Source organism: Ambystoma mexicanum, chromosome 14 (genome assembly GCF_040938575.1).
Source record: "Ambystoma mexicanum isolate Mex_15411 chromosome 14, UKY_AmexF1_1, whole genome shotgun sequence".
Lineage (NCBI taxonomy): Eukaryota > Metazoa > Chordata > Amphibia > Caudata > Ambystomatidae > Ambystoma > Ambystoma mexicanum.
In genome coordinates this window covers 597,051,425-597,068,302 of record NC_090940.1, presented here as the reverse complement: position 1 = coordinate 597,068,302, position 16,878 = coordinate 597,051,425, and the positions used below count along the sequence as shown (strand labels likewise).

General features: G+C 48.0%; 1 protein-coding gene across 1 annotated transcript in view; it reads right to left on the bottom strand.

Annotated features, from left to right (window-relative positions):
• Positions 1 to 15,956, bottom strand: part of LOC138526989 (putative E3 ubiquitin-protein ligase UBR7) — a 213,777-nt gene extending 197,821 nt beyond the window's left edge. The window contains exons 1-2 of the mRNA XM_069637960.1: positions 15,473 to 15,956; positions 6,560 to 6,693 (exon numbers count right to left, since the gene is read on the bottom strand). Coding sequence (XP_069494061.1) covers positions 6,560 to 6,693; positions 15,473 to 15,634 — 296 coding nt within the window. The 5' untranslated portion in view covers positions 15,635 to 15,956. The remainder of the gene's footprint in view (positions 1 to 6,559; positions 6,694 to 15,472) is intronic.
• Between the last annotated feature and the right edge of the window lie 922 nt (positions 15,957 to 16,878).

Below are 16,878 nucleotides of genomic sequence, written 5' to 3'. Positions count from 1 at the left end.
GAGGGAACCAGTGGGTCCGGAGGCGCTCAGAGGGGGCACCCCCGGGCAGCTCAACCCCAGAAGGAGAAAAACCGGCGCGAGAAAGTTCAAGAAACTGAACACACCACCAACGCCAATGGAGGATGACCGGGCCGACTCAGAGGGGTGACACCAGCGACCCCACGGAGATCATCGGGCCTAGAATGCAGAATGACACTTGAGATGCCTGGTTTGCTGCACCCCCTTGAACTGCAAGTATAAGGGGCGTAGAGGGGACCATAACTGTGGGAACCGAGTGATGCACCAACCAAGGCCCGGGGCAGTAACTAAAATAGGAGGTTCGGGGGAGCGATGAGAGGGGGGACCGGGGGGGGGGGGGGGGCTCACGGTAGCGAGCTTGGGATCTGATGCCTGGCTGAGGGGGAATCGGCTGGTGGTCCAGCCAACAACCCAGGAATGGAAGAACTACATGGCTGGACGCCGGGGAGGGGGGGGTTTGTTCACATGTTGGTGGTTTTAGGGTGGGGAATGCGTTGGGGGGAATGTTGGGGAAACGTTTCAAAGAGATCCAAACAATAAAATACAGTAAGCAGGGAGGGAGCGCCCTTGCGACAGCGGTGACCAAGGGGAAAGGCGACAGTGACTATGGCTGACGACCGACCGGCCCTAGGGGTGGGAACCCTGAATGTGCGGGGCTTGAACACCCCCACGAAAAGATCCCTAATCAGTAGGGAGTTTAGGAGGGCCAAGCTGGACCTGCTTTTTGTGCAGGAAACACACTGGGCGAGGGGGAGGGAGCCCAGGTCGCGGGGTAGTGGAATTGAAGAGATATTCTATGCATCTCACAAAGGGAAGAAAAGAGGGGTTGCAATTTTGATTGCAAGGGGGCTGAATTTCGAAAAAGACTCCATCCTAAGGGACCCCGAAGGCCGTTACCTCTTCGTACGAGGCTCCCTACAAGGATCACCCATAACCCTGGCGGTTGTATACGCCCCGAACGAGGGCCAGGCCCAAGTCTGGGAGGGAACGGGGGAGAGACTGAAAACTGTTGTCCAAGGCCCATTGGTGGTGGGAGGCGATTTTAATATGGTCCTAGACCCATCCAGAGATAGACAACGGGTAGATGCTCCAAACCCCAGACCCGCTGGAGACGCCACGTCTCGCTGCTTCCAAAGGGTGAATGATGACCTGAACCTGGTGAACACATTACCCACCCCCGAGAGGGGACTCCCTCTTTCTCATACTACTCCTCCACCCACAAAGCCTTCTCCAGAATAGATTATATCCTTGCAGATGAGGTACTCCGACCACACATAGCGGGTTACAGGATAGATCCCGTCCCCTGGTCTGACCACGACTTGGTCAGGGTAACCTTGGCAGGGGACTGGTGCAAAGAACGGAGGGGACGCTGGAGATGCAATGACGCCATCTTGAGAGACGAGGTCCATGCCCAGACTATTCTGGAGGCCATCACAGAGTTCTTCGAGCTTAACGATAATGGGGAGGTGGGCACGCATACTCTCTGGGACGCCTTTAAGGCAAAACTAAGAGGAGTGCTCATAAAAATTGGTTCCCGACAGAAAAGGGAAAGGGAGAGCCAGGAGAGAACTCTGAGGGAAAAAATAGCGCGCCTCCAACCAGGGGGCTCCCCGGCACAAACCCTAGAGCGAGACCACATGGCCACCCTGGAGGATTACAGGCTCCAATTGAAAAACCTACTCCTCCATAAAACGGAGAAAAGCCTTCAAATGGTCAAACAAATACTACGAGAAGGGGGACAGAGCGGATAGGATCCTGGCCTGGAAACTGAGGGAGGTCCAGAGAAGCAGAATGGTGAAGGGAGTGAGGGACAGCAGGGGCACAATGGGATTTGACACCCCCCCATATAAGCGAAGCCATCCGTCAATATTATGAGACACTATATACCTCCGAATACAACGGCGGCAATGCCCATATCGAAGAGTTCCTCGACTACATACAGATACCTTCCCTCTCACGAGATCAGGCAGGGGGGCTGGAGGGCCGGGTGACCGAGGAAGAAGTGGAGAAGGCGATTAGTGGGATGAAGGGTGGGGACTTCCCCGGGGGAGGATGGCTTCTCGGTGTATTTCTATAAGAGGTTCCGATCCACCCTGTCTCCATACCTGGCGAAGGTTTTCAACTCCGTGTTGGAGGGGGGCACTCTCCCCGACACCATGATGAGAGCCATTATAGTGGTCCTTCCCAAGGAAGGAAAAGACCTGAGGGAGTGTTCGTCCTACTGACCCATATCGCTGCTCAACATCGACGTCAAGATCTTGGCTAAGGTGGTGGGTAGGAGGATGGAGGGGATAATGCAGAAGCTAATCCACGGGGACCAGGTGGGTTTCATTAGGGGCAGACAGGGTTCGGATAATATCCGCAAAACGATAGACTTGGTTCACTTCGCCCAAAATTCTACTCTTGAGACATGCATTCTGTCCCTAGACTCGGAAAAAGCTTTCGACAGAGTAGAGTGGAGATACATGACCCTCCTTCTCCAACGAATGGGCTTTGGGTCGCACATCCTGAGCTGGGTCGCCGCACTCTACAGAGCCCCTACAGCAAGGGTCCAAGTGAACGGAGTGCTGTCAGAATCTTTCCCCCTCACCCAAGGAACTAGACAGGGCTGCCCTCTTTGCCCCCTCCTGTATGTCCTCACGATGGAAGCTTTGGCCATAGCGGTTAAGTCCCACCCAGACATCAGGGGTATTGGAAGGGGAGAGATGGAATTCAAGCTATCCCTATTTGCGGATGATATCCTAGCATATCTGGTGGACCCGGGCTCTTCGGTCCCTCCCCTCCGGTCCCTGGTTGGTTCGTTCGGGAGGTTCTCAGGCCTAAAAATAAATACTGCCAAGTCTGTCCTCCTTCCGATGCGACTGGTGGACCCGGTACTAGACCCCCTGACTAGGTTTCATGGGATAGCGGTGAGCAAGAACAAAATAAAATACCTGGGGATTCTCCTCACTAGGGATTTAACAAAACTAGGGTCCTCCAACTATGAACCCATGCTATCCGAGATCGCCGCTGACTTGAGAAGATGGGGAGGGATGATCCTCTCATGGTACGGTCGGATGACGGCAGTCAAAATGAACATACTGCCTCGGCTTCTGTACCTTTTTACAGCCCTCCCTACCCGAGTACCCGCTCAAACATTTATAGACCTACACAAGGGGGTCAGAGATTTCATTTGGCAGGGGAAAACCCCGCGGATTGGCAGGGCCACCTTGACGCTTCCAAGAGAGGAGGGGTGTTTTGGTCTCCCAGATTTCCAACTGTACTATCACGCAGTGCAACTACGGGTCCTTCTAGAACACATGAAGGAAGGTTTACAAACATATTGGTCATACCTAGAAGACATGGATGTCCACCCTCTAAAAGTCTGTGACCTCTTGTGTGCTCCTCACAGGTCTATCCCAAAGCAAGCTCTATCCCACCCGACCCTGGGTGTTCTCTGGGACATTTGGAGGGAGTGCCCCTGGACAGCACACCTTTCTTGATGGCCGTCCCCCATGACCTCCTTGTGGGGGCCCTCCCTGAAATTGGGCAGCAGAGGGTTCAGACAATCCCAGAGTTGGTCAGATGCAGGAATGGATTGGGCGGGCCAGCTGTTCAGGGAGGGAGAATGAGTTATGAGGACCTCCGGGAGAGACTGGGAGGCGGGACCCTCTCCATCTTCGAATACCTCCGCCTCAAGGGCATCCTCAACGACCCTGTGTGGGGCCCTAACCTGCGGAGACAACTAACTCCCTTCGGGAAACTCCTTGAGTCAGCAACCTCTAAAAAGGGAGCGGTCTCCCGCATGTACACTGTCCTAAACACTCATGACCTCCAGGCTAGGCGAGGTTTCCGTGGTTTTTGGAGTGACCTGGCAGGGGAGGAGATATCTGAGGACGCCTGGGCTCACATTTTCAAGATATAGTTTCATGGCAATCTTTTTACCTCAGACATGGAACACAACTTTAAAATCCTGCTGGGGTGGCACAGGGATCCAGTAAAACTCTCGAAAATGTTCGCGGGGTATCCCCTGAATGCCCGAGGGGCTGCGGCCAGTTAGGGACTAGAAGTCATATGTGGTGGGTATGTCCGAAGGTACAAACCTATTGGGAAGCGGTGAGAGATTGGATAGCGGAGGTAACGGAGGACCCTCTACCCCTCAACCCGCTGACCATGCTGCTGGGCCTCCCCCCGGAGGAAACGGAAATACACCGGTACCCTAGGATGTGGGAAACCATGTTGAGAGCAGGCAGAGTAGCCCTGGCCCAGAGGTGGAAGAGCCCGGTAACACCTTCCAAAGACGACTGGACCAAAAAACTTAAGAACATGTTCTTGATGGACAAACTGACTGCATTGGTGAACAATGACTCATGCTCATTCCTCGCTGAATGGTATGGGGTCCAGCAGGCATGGGGATGGGATGTCCACTAGTCCCGAAATCATGTCCCCGGGTGGCCGGGGCGCGACCACCGCTGTGAAGGACAACACCAAATCGGGGGGTCCCCACGGCCTGGGGCGATGTCGGCTTCTAGCCAGTAACTGAATGGGTCACATGTTGCGGCGCTCCAAAGACCTAGGAAAATACGTGAAAGTTTGGTCTCTTTTTTGCTGTTATATTTGGTTTGGACATGGTGAGGGGGTAGGAGGGGGAGGGCCGTGAAAGGGGGGTGAGGGGGGCCTCAGTTAGGCCCCGTTTTCTGTTTTACAAAATGCTAATAAAAACCAAAGTTTAAAAAAAAAAATGTGTCGCCATTGCAAGTCTCACGTCTCCCACAGCAACAGCAGAGCCCGCTTGCCAGTGCCTGATAATCCCAAAATTCTCTAATGTTATGCAAAGCTGCATTTTATTTTTATAAGGTTATTTTACTCACTGAATGCTGATCAAGTGTTTTAAGTCTGGACTTTATTAACTGGGTGCTTTTAATTGCAGCACAAGCACTCTTTACAATATAAACTAGAGGTGTGTTTACAATGTTGATTGCTCCAAAATATATCTCCTAGTGTGCTGCTTTGGGTCAGGTCGCCCCCTTTAAGCTGTACACAATGATGCATTGTCTGGTTGACATACTATGTGATTTGTGTATTTTATAAAGGAAACTAAGACCACTAGAACTCACCACCCCAGAAACTCCCAATCCCACCTTTGGGGGCATTCCTGTGGACATGGGAACACAGAGGAAAGAATTAATAAAAAAAAGTATTTGCCTTCAAGAGGAAGCTAGAACTTTGCAAAAGAACAGTTGGAGCTGGGCAAGCCACCTAGCAACGTTAAGGTCCAGCTTTGATGAATACTTCCCTGAAGTAAATGTTGGCATTAATGACTGGGTGATGCAGACTTTTCTGGCAGAGGAAGGTGGTGCATCATCCATTTGATGCCCAGGAAGAGCCGATTGAGGTTCAGTCGGACACTACTCTGCACTCTGAATTTAGGAACATTGCAGTGGGTGAATTTTGACTGAAGGTAATCCTGGAGTATCCTACATTGGCATGGTCTGCTATACAGTCGCTCTTACTACTTGTGTGAAATAGGCTTTTCAGTATTGGCTTTTTTTACTGACTCCTTCATTTTTTGAATAAGGGGCGTTTCAAATGAATGCTGAAAACCCGGAAAGTGGGAGTTTTTAAAACATGGAGACAACCATGGCTACAACATTTAGACGCGAGTGCTTCCATCTGTCCCAATCACCACCTGGGTGCAGGGTGAGCCTGGGCAACTGCTTTTTAACGTTGTGCACTACTTTACCAGAATTTCTGGTAAACTACAATGTTAAAAGCAGTTAACACTCTTCTCCTCTCCCCTCCCCCCCTCCAAGTCTGAAACCACACTTGATTGCATTATACTTCAGCCAGGATTGAATTATACTTCAGCACATCTGATGCGTCCACTGAAAGGTTTAAAGATTAAGCTACATCCTTAACTCTATCTGGTTACCCAGAGGTAACATCTTAGCAAATTTTACTTGTGGCTGGCCAATCTACAGCAGCACTATTGTAAGTTTGAATTGTTGATGTTTTACTGGGCTATGGCACCACACACGTCTTGCTTGGTAGTTTTTAAATCGGGAAACGTCTTTACTTCTCGTTTCCCTTGAATTGGGAACTTTTTTTTTTGGTGGCGGTACTCCATCTTGCAGCTGTACCTTCTGTTTAGCAAGCATTTCATTCTCCCATCCTAGTTGTGTTGCTGGACGATTATAGAGCGGTGGAGTAGGGGCAGCAATGTCTTACTGGAATGCAACTCGAAGGCTTAAATCTCCTTTCTTGACTTTAGTATATGCAGTGCATGCTAGCCAATGTTTCCACTGTTCTGCACGTGCCAACACCCGCCTCCCCTGCGCGCGCCGTTGCTCCAAGTTGGCGATTACATGCAAATTTGCGGTCATATAACTGCCAGTGATGTCACTTCCTGTATTTGCCCCCCCCGGAAATTCATAAATCGGCTCCCCTGCTTGATTGCCAAGAGTCAGTCATTACTAGTCAATGTCTTGTGCAGAGTTTGAGGCCTGGCACGTGCACAGCAAGGTTGACTGACTGCAAATGCTTGCTTTTCGAGACAGCTCACCTCTTGGTATACAGCTCAAAGAGATCATGTCCTTCGTGACACTTGTAGCTGCAGGCCAGACAAATCCCGGCGGCTTCCTCTCCCTTCGGAGTGCAAGTGCTGCAGGCATACAACGCTTGCCGCTTGATGTAACCCTTAAAAGACAAGAGCAGAGGAGAAGAATAAAGTTACACCAGTCAAGGATGTGCTGAGAAGATTAAAATAAAAAATAAAAATGATGGAAAGGTAGCACTTAAAAACACTGAAAAGTGGGTGGGAGAGCACAAGAGGTTTGCGGAGAAACAGATGGACATTACTAATCAAAAACAAGTACAAGTGCCTGAATCTGCCCACGTGCTTCAGACCTGCAACCAATCAAACCCCCAGTATCAACCACCATTTATAAACTTGACCTTCAGCTAGGTTTACACCCCCCATGGATCTAGCAAACGCCTGGGGAGCGTAACGCTCACCCAGCCACATTCAACCTTTAGAGCTCATTTATACTGAGGTAGCTAGCAAACTTTCCATTTCATCGTTTTGTTGATATGGAATAACACGCTTTAAAGTGAAATACAATCGTACCCAATGCACAAAAAGCATTTGCTTGGTTTTAAGTTTTATCGTGGGTAAAAATAAAAAAAATAAATCTAGAAATTAAAGTAACTACAACCCTAGCTAAGAATTGAGGGAAACGACATCACAAATACCCTGCATTTCCCACATGACCTGCATAATTAACTAGTCTAATATGGTTTATCTGCACGTTTGCTCAGCTTACAGCTACCAAATACGAAAGTCAATCAAGACAGGTTTCATAGCACCACAGGGCTATGAATGGCCGACAAGAACATCTACCAGGATAACTATAGAGTAGCAGCTGGATCATGTGATTCGAGCAATATGTTCCTTTATTTCTCAACGAGGGATATTACCTCTTGTTTGTAGAGTGTGAATTATTAGAATCTGTGTTGTTTATTTGTATACGTCAGTGGGCACAGCTTTACCAGACCACTGCCTGGAATCCAAGAGAATTATCTAGTTAGTTGCCACCCAACTCCTGGGCACCACAAGTACATCTCAAGGTCATCACACATACACAACATGACGTATCGCTGCATCAACAGAAAGTTCTGGCGGCCAATACTGAAGCGTGTGTCCCTTCTCTTGACTAAATTACCTTCCGGTCAAAACACACAAAACTACACATGCATCCAACACCACTCGGTCACTTCCTCTACATGTGAGTTTTATTCGAATTTTTTTTGCTTTTAAATCTACCGAGCCTTTCTCACTCTTCCACTCGCAACTCTCCTTGGGCCCATTTCCTTTTCACGCCATTTGTTAAATTCCGGCACTACCTCAATTGTCTAATGCAGCCGCTTGTCTGTCTCTTTCTCCGGTCCGCCCCCCTCCCCTCCCTTCCTTATCACCGTCAATAGCTCTTACTCTATCACTAATGTCTCCTGACCTGTATGATAGCTGCTTGTTTATCTCCTGTTCCTCCCCGCCCCCCCCCAATTTGTTTTCTCCTACCTCTCCCTCTCCAACCCTATCTGAAAGGTCATCAGATCTAGTACGATAGTCGCTTGTTTTGTTCTTCTCCCTTTACTCCATCCCCTCCCCCAACTCTTGTTAAATTCCAATACTACCTCAATTGTCGCGAGGCATAGTAATGTAGCCGCTGGTTTGTCTCATTCTTCCCCCCCACCCCATCTATCACGGTCAATAACACTTGCACGATCTGGAATGTCGCCGGGCTGATAACGATAGTTAATTTCACATTCTGAATGTATCAGGGACTTGTAAGAATGTCACTGTATTCTCCCTTGTTCCCTCCAGGCCTTGAAGCGCTTTGAAACACAAGGCGCTATATAAATAAACAAATAGACCACAGTCTGGCTACTAGTTGATCAATAGTGCTTCAAAAGGGGGGGCGATACAAAGGCAGGCTTCCATTGCAATGGTGGCATAGAATGGTGCGCCTGAGACTCATGCTCCAGATAAGATTCGGAAGCTGGAGTATTTTGCGCCCTATTTTTTCAAATTCTATTTAATGAGCGAGCAAAAATATGTTTTATATAGAAAACGGAAATATTTAATGAATATTTTTTGCACCTAGTTATTCATGCACTTTAAAAAGATACAGGTTTACTTCTTCCTACCAGGCATTTATAATAGTTTTTTTCCCAGTGGTACTACCTGTACTACTGGCCCAAACATATCCATGGAGCAGTGTGGGTAAAGGCAGGGGCACATGGTTCTATGTGTTTGTTTCCTATTTGGGGTGGTGGGGGAATATTTGTACTCCCCATTTTTATTTTTTGGGAGCATGTGTATATATTTGGGGAGTACACCCCTTATCCGTAGGTCTGGCTGGAGCACTTGCGAGGAATGTGAAGCTCAGAGGAAGATCGGAGCAGTCTGGTGAGACCGTTTGAATAAGTAGGCAAGAACTCCCAATATGACTTCCTTGGCAACTGGGAAACCTGAGAGACAGGTTAAACTTGCAAAGTATCAACTGGAGATGGACAGGGCCACTGAAAACTCTACCGAAGACTAGTAAAAAAAAAAAATGTTTTAAATGGACTATATCAAAAAAGGTGCTGATGATGCCATGCCAGAAGACCATGATTTCTTCATGAAGCACAGGCAGAAGCATGTGCCAAAAACTGTTTTATTCAGAAGACAGTCTGTTACCAAGATGTTTTAAGTCAATGGGCAACATCAGAATACGCCCACCCATGGTCAGTCCTTTCAGGTATGTCCAATGTTACTGGAAGCGGTGTAGTGAGCATTTCTTTGTTCGATCCTAGGCCATTCATCCGTTTTCACAGTCACATGCAATATGGCCTTTCTTCAAGACACTTATTACTAGATCAAATATTTAACATTTTGAAGCATGCACGATGGTCAAAGGAGTGAATGTAGGGTTTAGAATTAACGTTTGGGTCTGTTGCACAATCTTAAAAGCTGTGCTTCGTTTGGATTTAGCTGCAGCTTTGTGAATTGCCTCAAGACCGATCATGAGCTGCGGGAATCCAAATAGATATATGAGCCAACAATCGATTCGGGGTCCCAGTCAACACCTACTGAACAGCAGCTACCTCTTCTGCAGAGCGTTTGAATAGTACAAGCTGCACATTAATTAGTTATCCGATTCATAAGGTACCTCGTGCAAATAGGTTAATTGTTACAGGGCGCGCTCATAAGAAAACCAGAAAATAAAAAGGGGGAGGTAATGGCAAGAGTCCCCTAGGAGTTTGCTTCCAGCCCATTGGCGGTTACAGGCGAGCCAGCCCGCTGTGTTGTCATTTCCTGTTTGACCGGGCTTTGTTTTGAACACGAGTTGCAGATCAGTAGCGTGCATTTGGAAGGAGTCCAACCCTTGAATGATGGGTCGCTTCTATAGGTAGCTAGGCTCCACGTTGCATTGGATTTGGATCTGAAACTCCCTGCTTGTACGTGTGATGCTTCGGAAGGATTTGATCCATTTGAATGAGTTCTCCCCGATATACAATTTTTCATTAAGCTGGTTAACAAGCAGTCAGTTGGGCAGACTTGTGAGAGGCTAACAATGCTTTCTTTCATTACGTATTAAACTGAACCTAATAACACATTAGCCTGTTAAACACCTTCTAGAGAACTACTAATAGAGTACTTTGTAAAAGGTGGCATTTTGATAATCCAGTTCCTAAAGGCGAACACTACTATGAACTGTGCCTTTATCGCTACACAAAATTAAGTTTTGAAAAGGAGAGCACATGCCTTTTCTAGTACATTAGTTCACACGGTGTAGAAAAATAAATAGAACTACTGGCTTTATAAGTGTGATCAAGTGCTTAATTTATCCCAATCTAACAGGTAGCTCTAGGTTGTACCAGGCTAACCAGGGTCTGGGCAGGGCTTGGGCGCTTATGTTCATCTTGTGTGTGCATCTGCTTAAGGCCATACACTGCACCTTGGGTTAGGGCTCTAGGTCAAAGTTATTTGCAAGATTCAATAGCCTTCCATTGTAACCGAGCTCTGCCATACGGAAGTGCCGGGCATGGATAGGAAAAGTCGAAAAATACTGCAGATAAATAACTAAGAAACACCACCCCCTTGGTCGCATGCACCTCCATCAACCATCACATGAAGTAAGTCATTGTTCGTGGACACAAGAATAGCCACCTTGAAGTATGCAGAACTATACCCCATTGCTAACTCATATGCGATATTTCGGGAGTGGCTTTGCTAATATAAAGACTAGGTAGGTCAACACTCTGCAGCCGAAAAATGTAAACGTCCCGTTTTCTCATATTCCAACGATGGCTTCATGCCCCATCTCTGAGGACAACCCCTTACAGGTTAACTTGCAAAAGTATTTTGTGCCTGGGGGTCCACTAAATAACAGAAGTAGTTCCCTCTCACATGTACCCTAGCAACGGTTGAGAAGTGCTTTGGTCACTGCTAGCCAGGCACAGTTGACAGTATTGAACTCCTAATGGCACAATGCCCATTGCGTTACCGCCAATGGCATCCCTAAACATATCTTCCTTCCTGGCACCACTAGCATCAGGGTAATGCACATGGCAAGATGGATTTTGAGAACCTGCCTTTGCAGGGGGGTTTGAGAGGCCATACTAGTTGAACAGGGTTTTAGCACTTCAGTCCAGCCAAAGTTATCAGACGTGGACTAGGCAGTAAGACAGACTTCAGGAGATATAGGGGTGGTGCAGTAGTAGAGTTAACCAGAGTACTCAAATCACTCAATATTTAATAGGCCTGTAAATCTCCACGCATGTAAAGTAACATAAGTACCCATCTGGAAGTTAGATCACCTAGACTTAAAAAAAAAGTTTAAAAAAAAAAGCAGCCACAGTTCAAGGTGGGTAAAATAAAGCGTAGGGCAGTAATCTGAAGAAAACGGTGCACAGCAATCAAAATGCTTCCACCCTGAACGACTGCCAAGACCTTTGATTCACTGGGACCAATTCTGTTTCCAGTCGGTTGCATGGGGTCAAGGGTACAGCTACACAGCGGCTCTGAGCTTAGAAAAGACGGTCCCTGCAATCTTCAAGCACGATTGTCCAGGCATTTCAGAACAGCAGGTCCCATGAAGGCAGGCAAGACTTGTGGCGAGGAAGAACACGGCTCTGGAGAAGGCCCCTATTCATACAGGAGAACAGCTGCAGCAGGAGGACTGGCCTTGGCCCACAAGTCGAAGAATTGAGGATTCCCAAGGTGCAACTCAAGATGGAAGAAATGAGGATTCCCAAGGTGCAACTAAAAACGGTAACAGACACATGAGATTGCCTTTGATGAAGCTTGTTAGCCCACAGGATGATTCTGGACACATATGAAGGCTGTTGGTAGCAGACTGCTCAGGTACGGGTCAGGACTAGTTGATCCACACCCCCAAAGATCGGAGGATCTTAGGAGGTTCTTCCTGGATCAGTGCAAAAGAGACAACCAGCCAGGGCTTGGCTGGGGCACTGCTGGTTGTCTTTAGCAGCATTGTTTGGCTTTTCAGCACAATGGTCCTCTTCTTTGGGGTCTTGCTCTAACAATTGTGGAGAAAGGCTGCAGGACTCCTACTTTTAGCTTACTTCATACTGAGGGCTGCCCGACCCACCAATGGTAAGGATCTGCTTCATTCAAACTGGCAGAGTGACTCGATCGGGACAAGATAGTGCCATCCCCACATCCTGCCAGGATTCTTTCAGCCTGCAGCACCTTTACAGAGAGACAAACCGTCCCTTCAGCATGAGACCATACAAAGAGACCTGGGTCAAGAGCTTGCTATGCTCAGTCACACCTCATTGACGACACCAGCAAATAAAGCTGAAACATATCCGAGTGCTTATGGTGTTCGTGCAGAAGAGAAGTTAGCAGCAGTTTGGGCTGGACTGCATCTTTATGGGTGGTGACTAACAAGGATTTATATATGCATTTACTGCCACACCCCATTGTAATAGAATGGTGTTGGGGATAATTCTCATTTCTGTGCCAATTCCCTTCAACCTTCGAGACCCCCAGCTCGTTTGCTGGACTTCTTAATTTTAACCCTGAAGTGAGCCCTTTTTCTGACCCCCTCATGTATTTTTCTGATTTGGATTATGCATTTCCTTTGTTTTTGGAGACTGACAACTCCATAGGCAACTACTTTTTGTATGGTGACACACAGCACCCTCAGTGCAGTGGCACTGAGAAATCCTAGATTTCTCACCAGGTTTAACTACCCTTTTCTTGGGTGACCTACAGTTCCCAAGAATAGTAAAGTGAAATTGACTTTACTTACCTTTTCTCTTTGTAGGTCGGGGGGGGGGGGGGTTACTTAGTAGACACTTTTCCTACTTTCTCATATGTAATATTTTTATGTTACCCATGTTACTTTAAATGGATGATGGCAGTAGTTTAAATGTCCTACCATTGTGCTTTCTACAGCAGGCTGAATCCTCAGCTGCACTATTGCACCCATGGGTGACAACTGTGACAAAATGGCCCTCGTTTTTTTTCACCATTTTCTGTTTGTGAGGTTTTTTAGGGGTTTTACACTGCGCACCAAACCAGATTCGAGCCCTTTGTTCGTTTTGCCTTTGGCAGGCTTCAGTACTGAAACCCGCCTCTTGCTTCAGTGGGTCTGGCAGGACAGGAAAGAGGTGCCCAAAACTCACCTTTCCTCGGTCTCCAGGGAAACCGGAATGCACCCAGTCCTGATTGGCTGGCTGGCTGCCCTTGAGTGACAGCCTATGCTGTGCATGAATGGGAGAAACCTGCTTAAAAAGGCAAGGGTTTAGGGACTGAAGACAGTCGACCACTGTAAAGAACAACCAGACAAAGAAACCGTGAACGAAGCTCGTGGACAGTTGAACTGCCTGGTGAACCCCTGGTTCTGTGCTGAAACTTTTCTGTTTGATAAGAGAAGCTCCGGAAATAACGACTTCTTCCCTTGAGTTAGTGGGACCAACTAACCCGGAGAAGAACTTCCCCAACTGGCTGTACTTCTTTGCTGCGGCAGAAATCAAGAAATCCGTAGTCAAATGCAAAGTCTTTAAGCCAGCCAAAAGCTCCAGGAAGCTCCTCGGGACCCTCCAAAAGCAGGACGACCCAAGCTGGAGTCACCTCACCATAATGCAGGACTAAAGGAGCGCAGGAAGCCCAACTGGTGTCAAAGATCTGCAGTGGTGCTATTTAACGAATGCTGAAACCGTGAAGTGCTGCTGATCCGAAAAGAGCCCTTAGTTGCCGACGAACACAGAATTGCTGCTGCAGGAGTCCCTAGACGTCCTCCCTCTTGTCCCCGCGACTAAGGTCCACCTGCATCACTGCAACCAGATTGGACCCTCTTCTTCTAACCAAAGGAACTGTTACGACTTGGGGTACAACTCAGTGTCTGTAGCTTGCTCTCCTCAGTTGAGACTTGCTGTAGCTGTTTTTCTAAAGTTGATATCAACTCTAACTTTCACAAGTTTAACAGCTTGTGACCCTAGCATGAATTTTCTTCAATAAGCTGCAAGATTTTTACTAAGAAGTGCTTCAGCTCCATTGACTTTGCTCCAATTGACTTTGGCGGTCCTGGCTCCCTGACGACTCTTCTATCCCATTGATGGATTCTTACTGTCCCTCATAGGTGATACATTGGTGTTGCAATATTAGTTTATCTAGACTTCATTGGGTCATTTAAAGTGCTCACATGCTTTCAGAACCAGTTTAACCTTTTTCCTTCCTTTAAACTTTCCATTCTACAAACCTCAGAACTTGCAAAGTATACAAGTGATCTATAAATGCCATTACTGTCCTAGTTAGTGAAGTCACCTCAGGGTGTAGGAAGTGTGTATGAAGCATCCCTAAAGAGCATCTACTTGCTTTGTGTCAATTCTGAGAAAGTATTTTGAAGTGCATTTGATTGCTATACATATCTCGCTTTAAAAAAAAAAAAAAAGCTTATTTAAAAGTGACCGGTAAATAAATAATTAGTTTACTAGAAAACCTTCAGTGCAAGTGTTATTTGGATACTTGTATTGATGGATTTCATTGCTACAGCTCAGTTACCACTCTTGAGATAAGTCTGGCTGCTCAGTCACACTACCAGCTTGTGTAGTACAGACCCATACAAATAGGTGCGATACCTAATACCAAGAGGTCAAGACTGATGTAGTTTTCAACAGGGTTACTATATGAACGCTTGCCTAACACGTGGCAGTTTCAAAACCTGTGCAATGGATGCATTCCCAAGCAATTCCCACTAGTTGGGATTAATTACAAGCAGGTTTGTCACTGAGGCAACCCTAGCAGTACATTCCAAAGGCATCTTTGCCCCCATAGCGACCACCCCTCACCAACTCGGGTCTCAAAACACGTTTAGTGATTTGGGGCCATTAGCAACTTCTCCCACTGTGGCACCTTAGTGATACAGCGACATGCCTCCCTTTCACTCCTAGCGATAAAGAGCCCATCGAAACTCCCTGGCACTCTTACATGAATGCAAACATGAGCCATGTCATTAAAGAGATGAGCTATTTCTCCCAATCATCTCATTGTTTTGGACTACAGATCCCAGAATCCCCACTGATCCAAGTCTTAGGTGAGCTATTAGTCCTGTTTATCTAAATGATCTCTCAATGTTTCGCACTACAGATCCCAGAATCCCACCCGGCAAAGTCAATGGTAAGGGGTCACAGAGCCGTAGTTCAAAACATGCAGTGAGAGACCAGTGTTCACAAGTATTCCTAGGCTTCATGGTTTGCTTTTCAACCCGTTATAAATCCAGGGAACCAAAAACCATGCACTGGACGACTTAGGTAGTGCATATGTGAGCCGTAGCAAGGAAGCCTGCTGTACACTTCGCTTGTGAGTGACTGCTCCAAAATCACCCCATAGGGGAGGAGGGAGGTGCTCTGCCAGCAGCATGGGTCCCAGAGAAGTCCCTAAACAGGGGGTGCTCTGTACCTGGGGGTAAGAGCACAGCTCCGGGTCGCTGCCCCCCAGCACGGCACAGGCCTCCTCCTCCATGGCATCGTGCTCCTCCAACACATCCTCCAGGGAGAGCACCTCGTCCTCGAGCTCCAGCCCGCGCTTCTGCCCACCAGCCTGCTGCTCCTCGGCCGCCATGGTCCCACCAGAACACGCACAGTCAGTAGTGCTGTGCTAGTGCTGCAGCTGCGCGCGCGCGCCGTCCGCGCGAGGACCAGAGCGCGAGGGAAGGGAGAAACCACCGCGGCGGACCCGTGGGGGTGAAACGAAATGGGCCTAGCAGAGAAAACAGAGCCCCAACCCTTGAGAATCCACACACGGTCGGAACAGTTTAACAGAACTCGGCGGGCAAGCAATAGTTCAGGCTCAAGCACCGCCCGTATCAGTGGCTCAGATTTTCCTTATTTTTTTTTTATTTGGTCGGAGCCGCGTACGTATTTTCCCGCGCAGAAGCATTGTGAAGTTTCCGCTTGAAGGCGGCAGTTATGTAAGGAGGAGGGGCCGGCAGAGAAGAAATACTCAAACATGACGTGCGTGGAATTTATTAACGAAACCCGGAAAAAATACAAAAAAAATAAACGATTATCTGCTCCTGTCACTCACAACAGCAATGGCGGCGTCCATCAAAATAAAATGTCCACCTTTTTGTTTGAAATACAAAAACACCGGATGTTGAAAATATTCTGATTGTACTTTCATTAAGCTCATTATTATTTTGGTCTGTTAGCTTCAAAGACTTCGGTGGTAAACAAAACTTGTGTGAAATCTTGTGTGTAATTGTTCTATTTTGAGCGGTATGTTGGAGGAAATACCTCCAGCTTCTTGCACTGAGTCTTGGGGGGAAAGCATCACCTCCCACAGGATATGGTACAGTATAATTACCTCATTGCTTTCTATCACTGGTTCCTCTACATCAGCCTCTTGCTGACATAGAAGGGTTTATAGCTGTTCAGTGGGCATTCAGTGGTTAAGATCTATGCTGGCCTGCCATCTTGTGATAAACGGCAGCTATTAACTTTAAATTTGTCGCCATAGGAGGCCACCAGGGGGCGCGCAGGCAATGGCTGCCTGATTTGCGTGCTCCTCCAACAGCCGGGTCACAAGAGGGATTGAGCCCCCCCCCCCCCCCCCCCAAGACCCCCCCGCAGCAAGAGAGGAAGCTGGAGTGCGGGAGAGCCCCCGGGGCCCCCACCGATCGAAACAGCGGGGTTAGAGGACCCCGGGAGAGCGGAGATCAGGCGCTGTGGACTTGCCGGCGGGAGCGCCGCAGAGGACCCGGGCGGCCGCGAACCCGGAAGATAAAATCGCGGCCCGCCGACACAGGAGGTGGAGATGGGTAGGTTCGTCCTCCTGCACTGCAGCTGGCCGTCCCCCACTGAGGT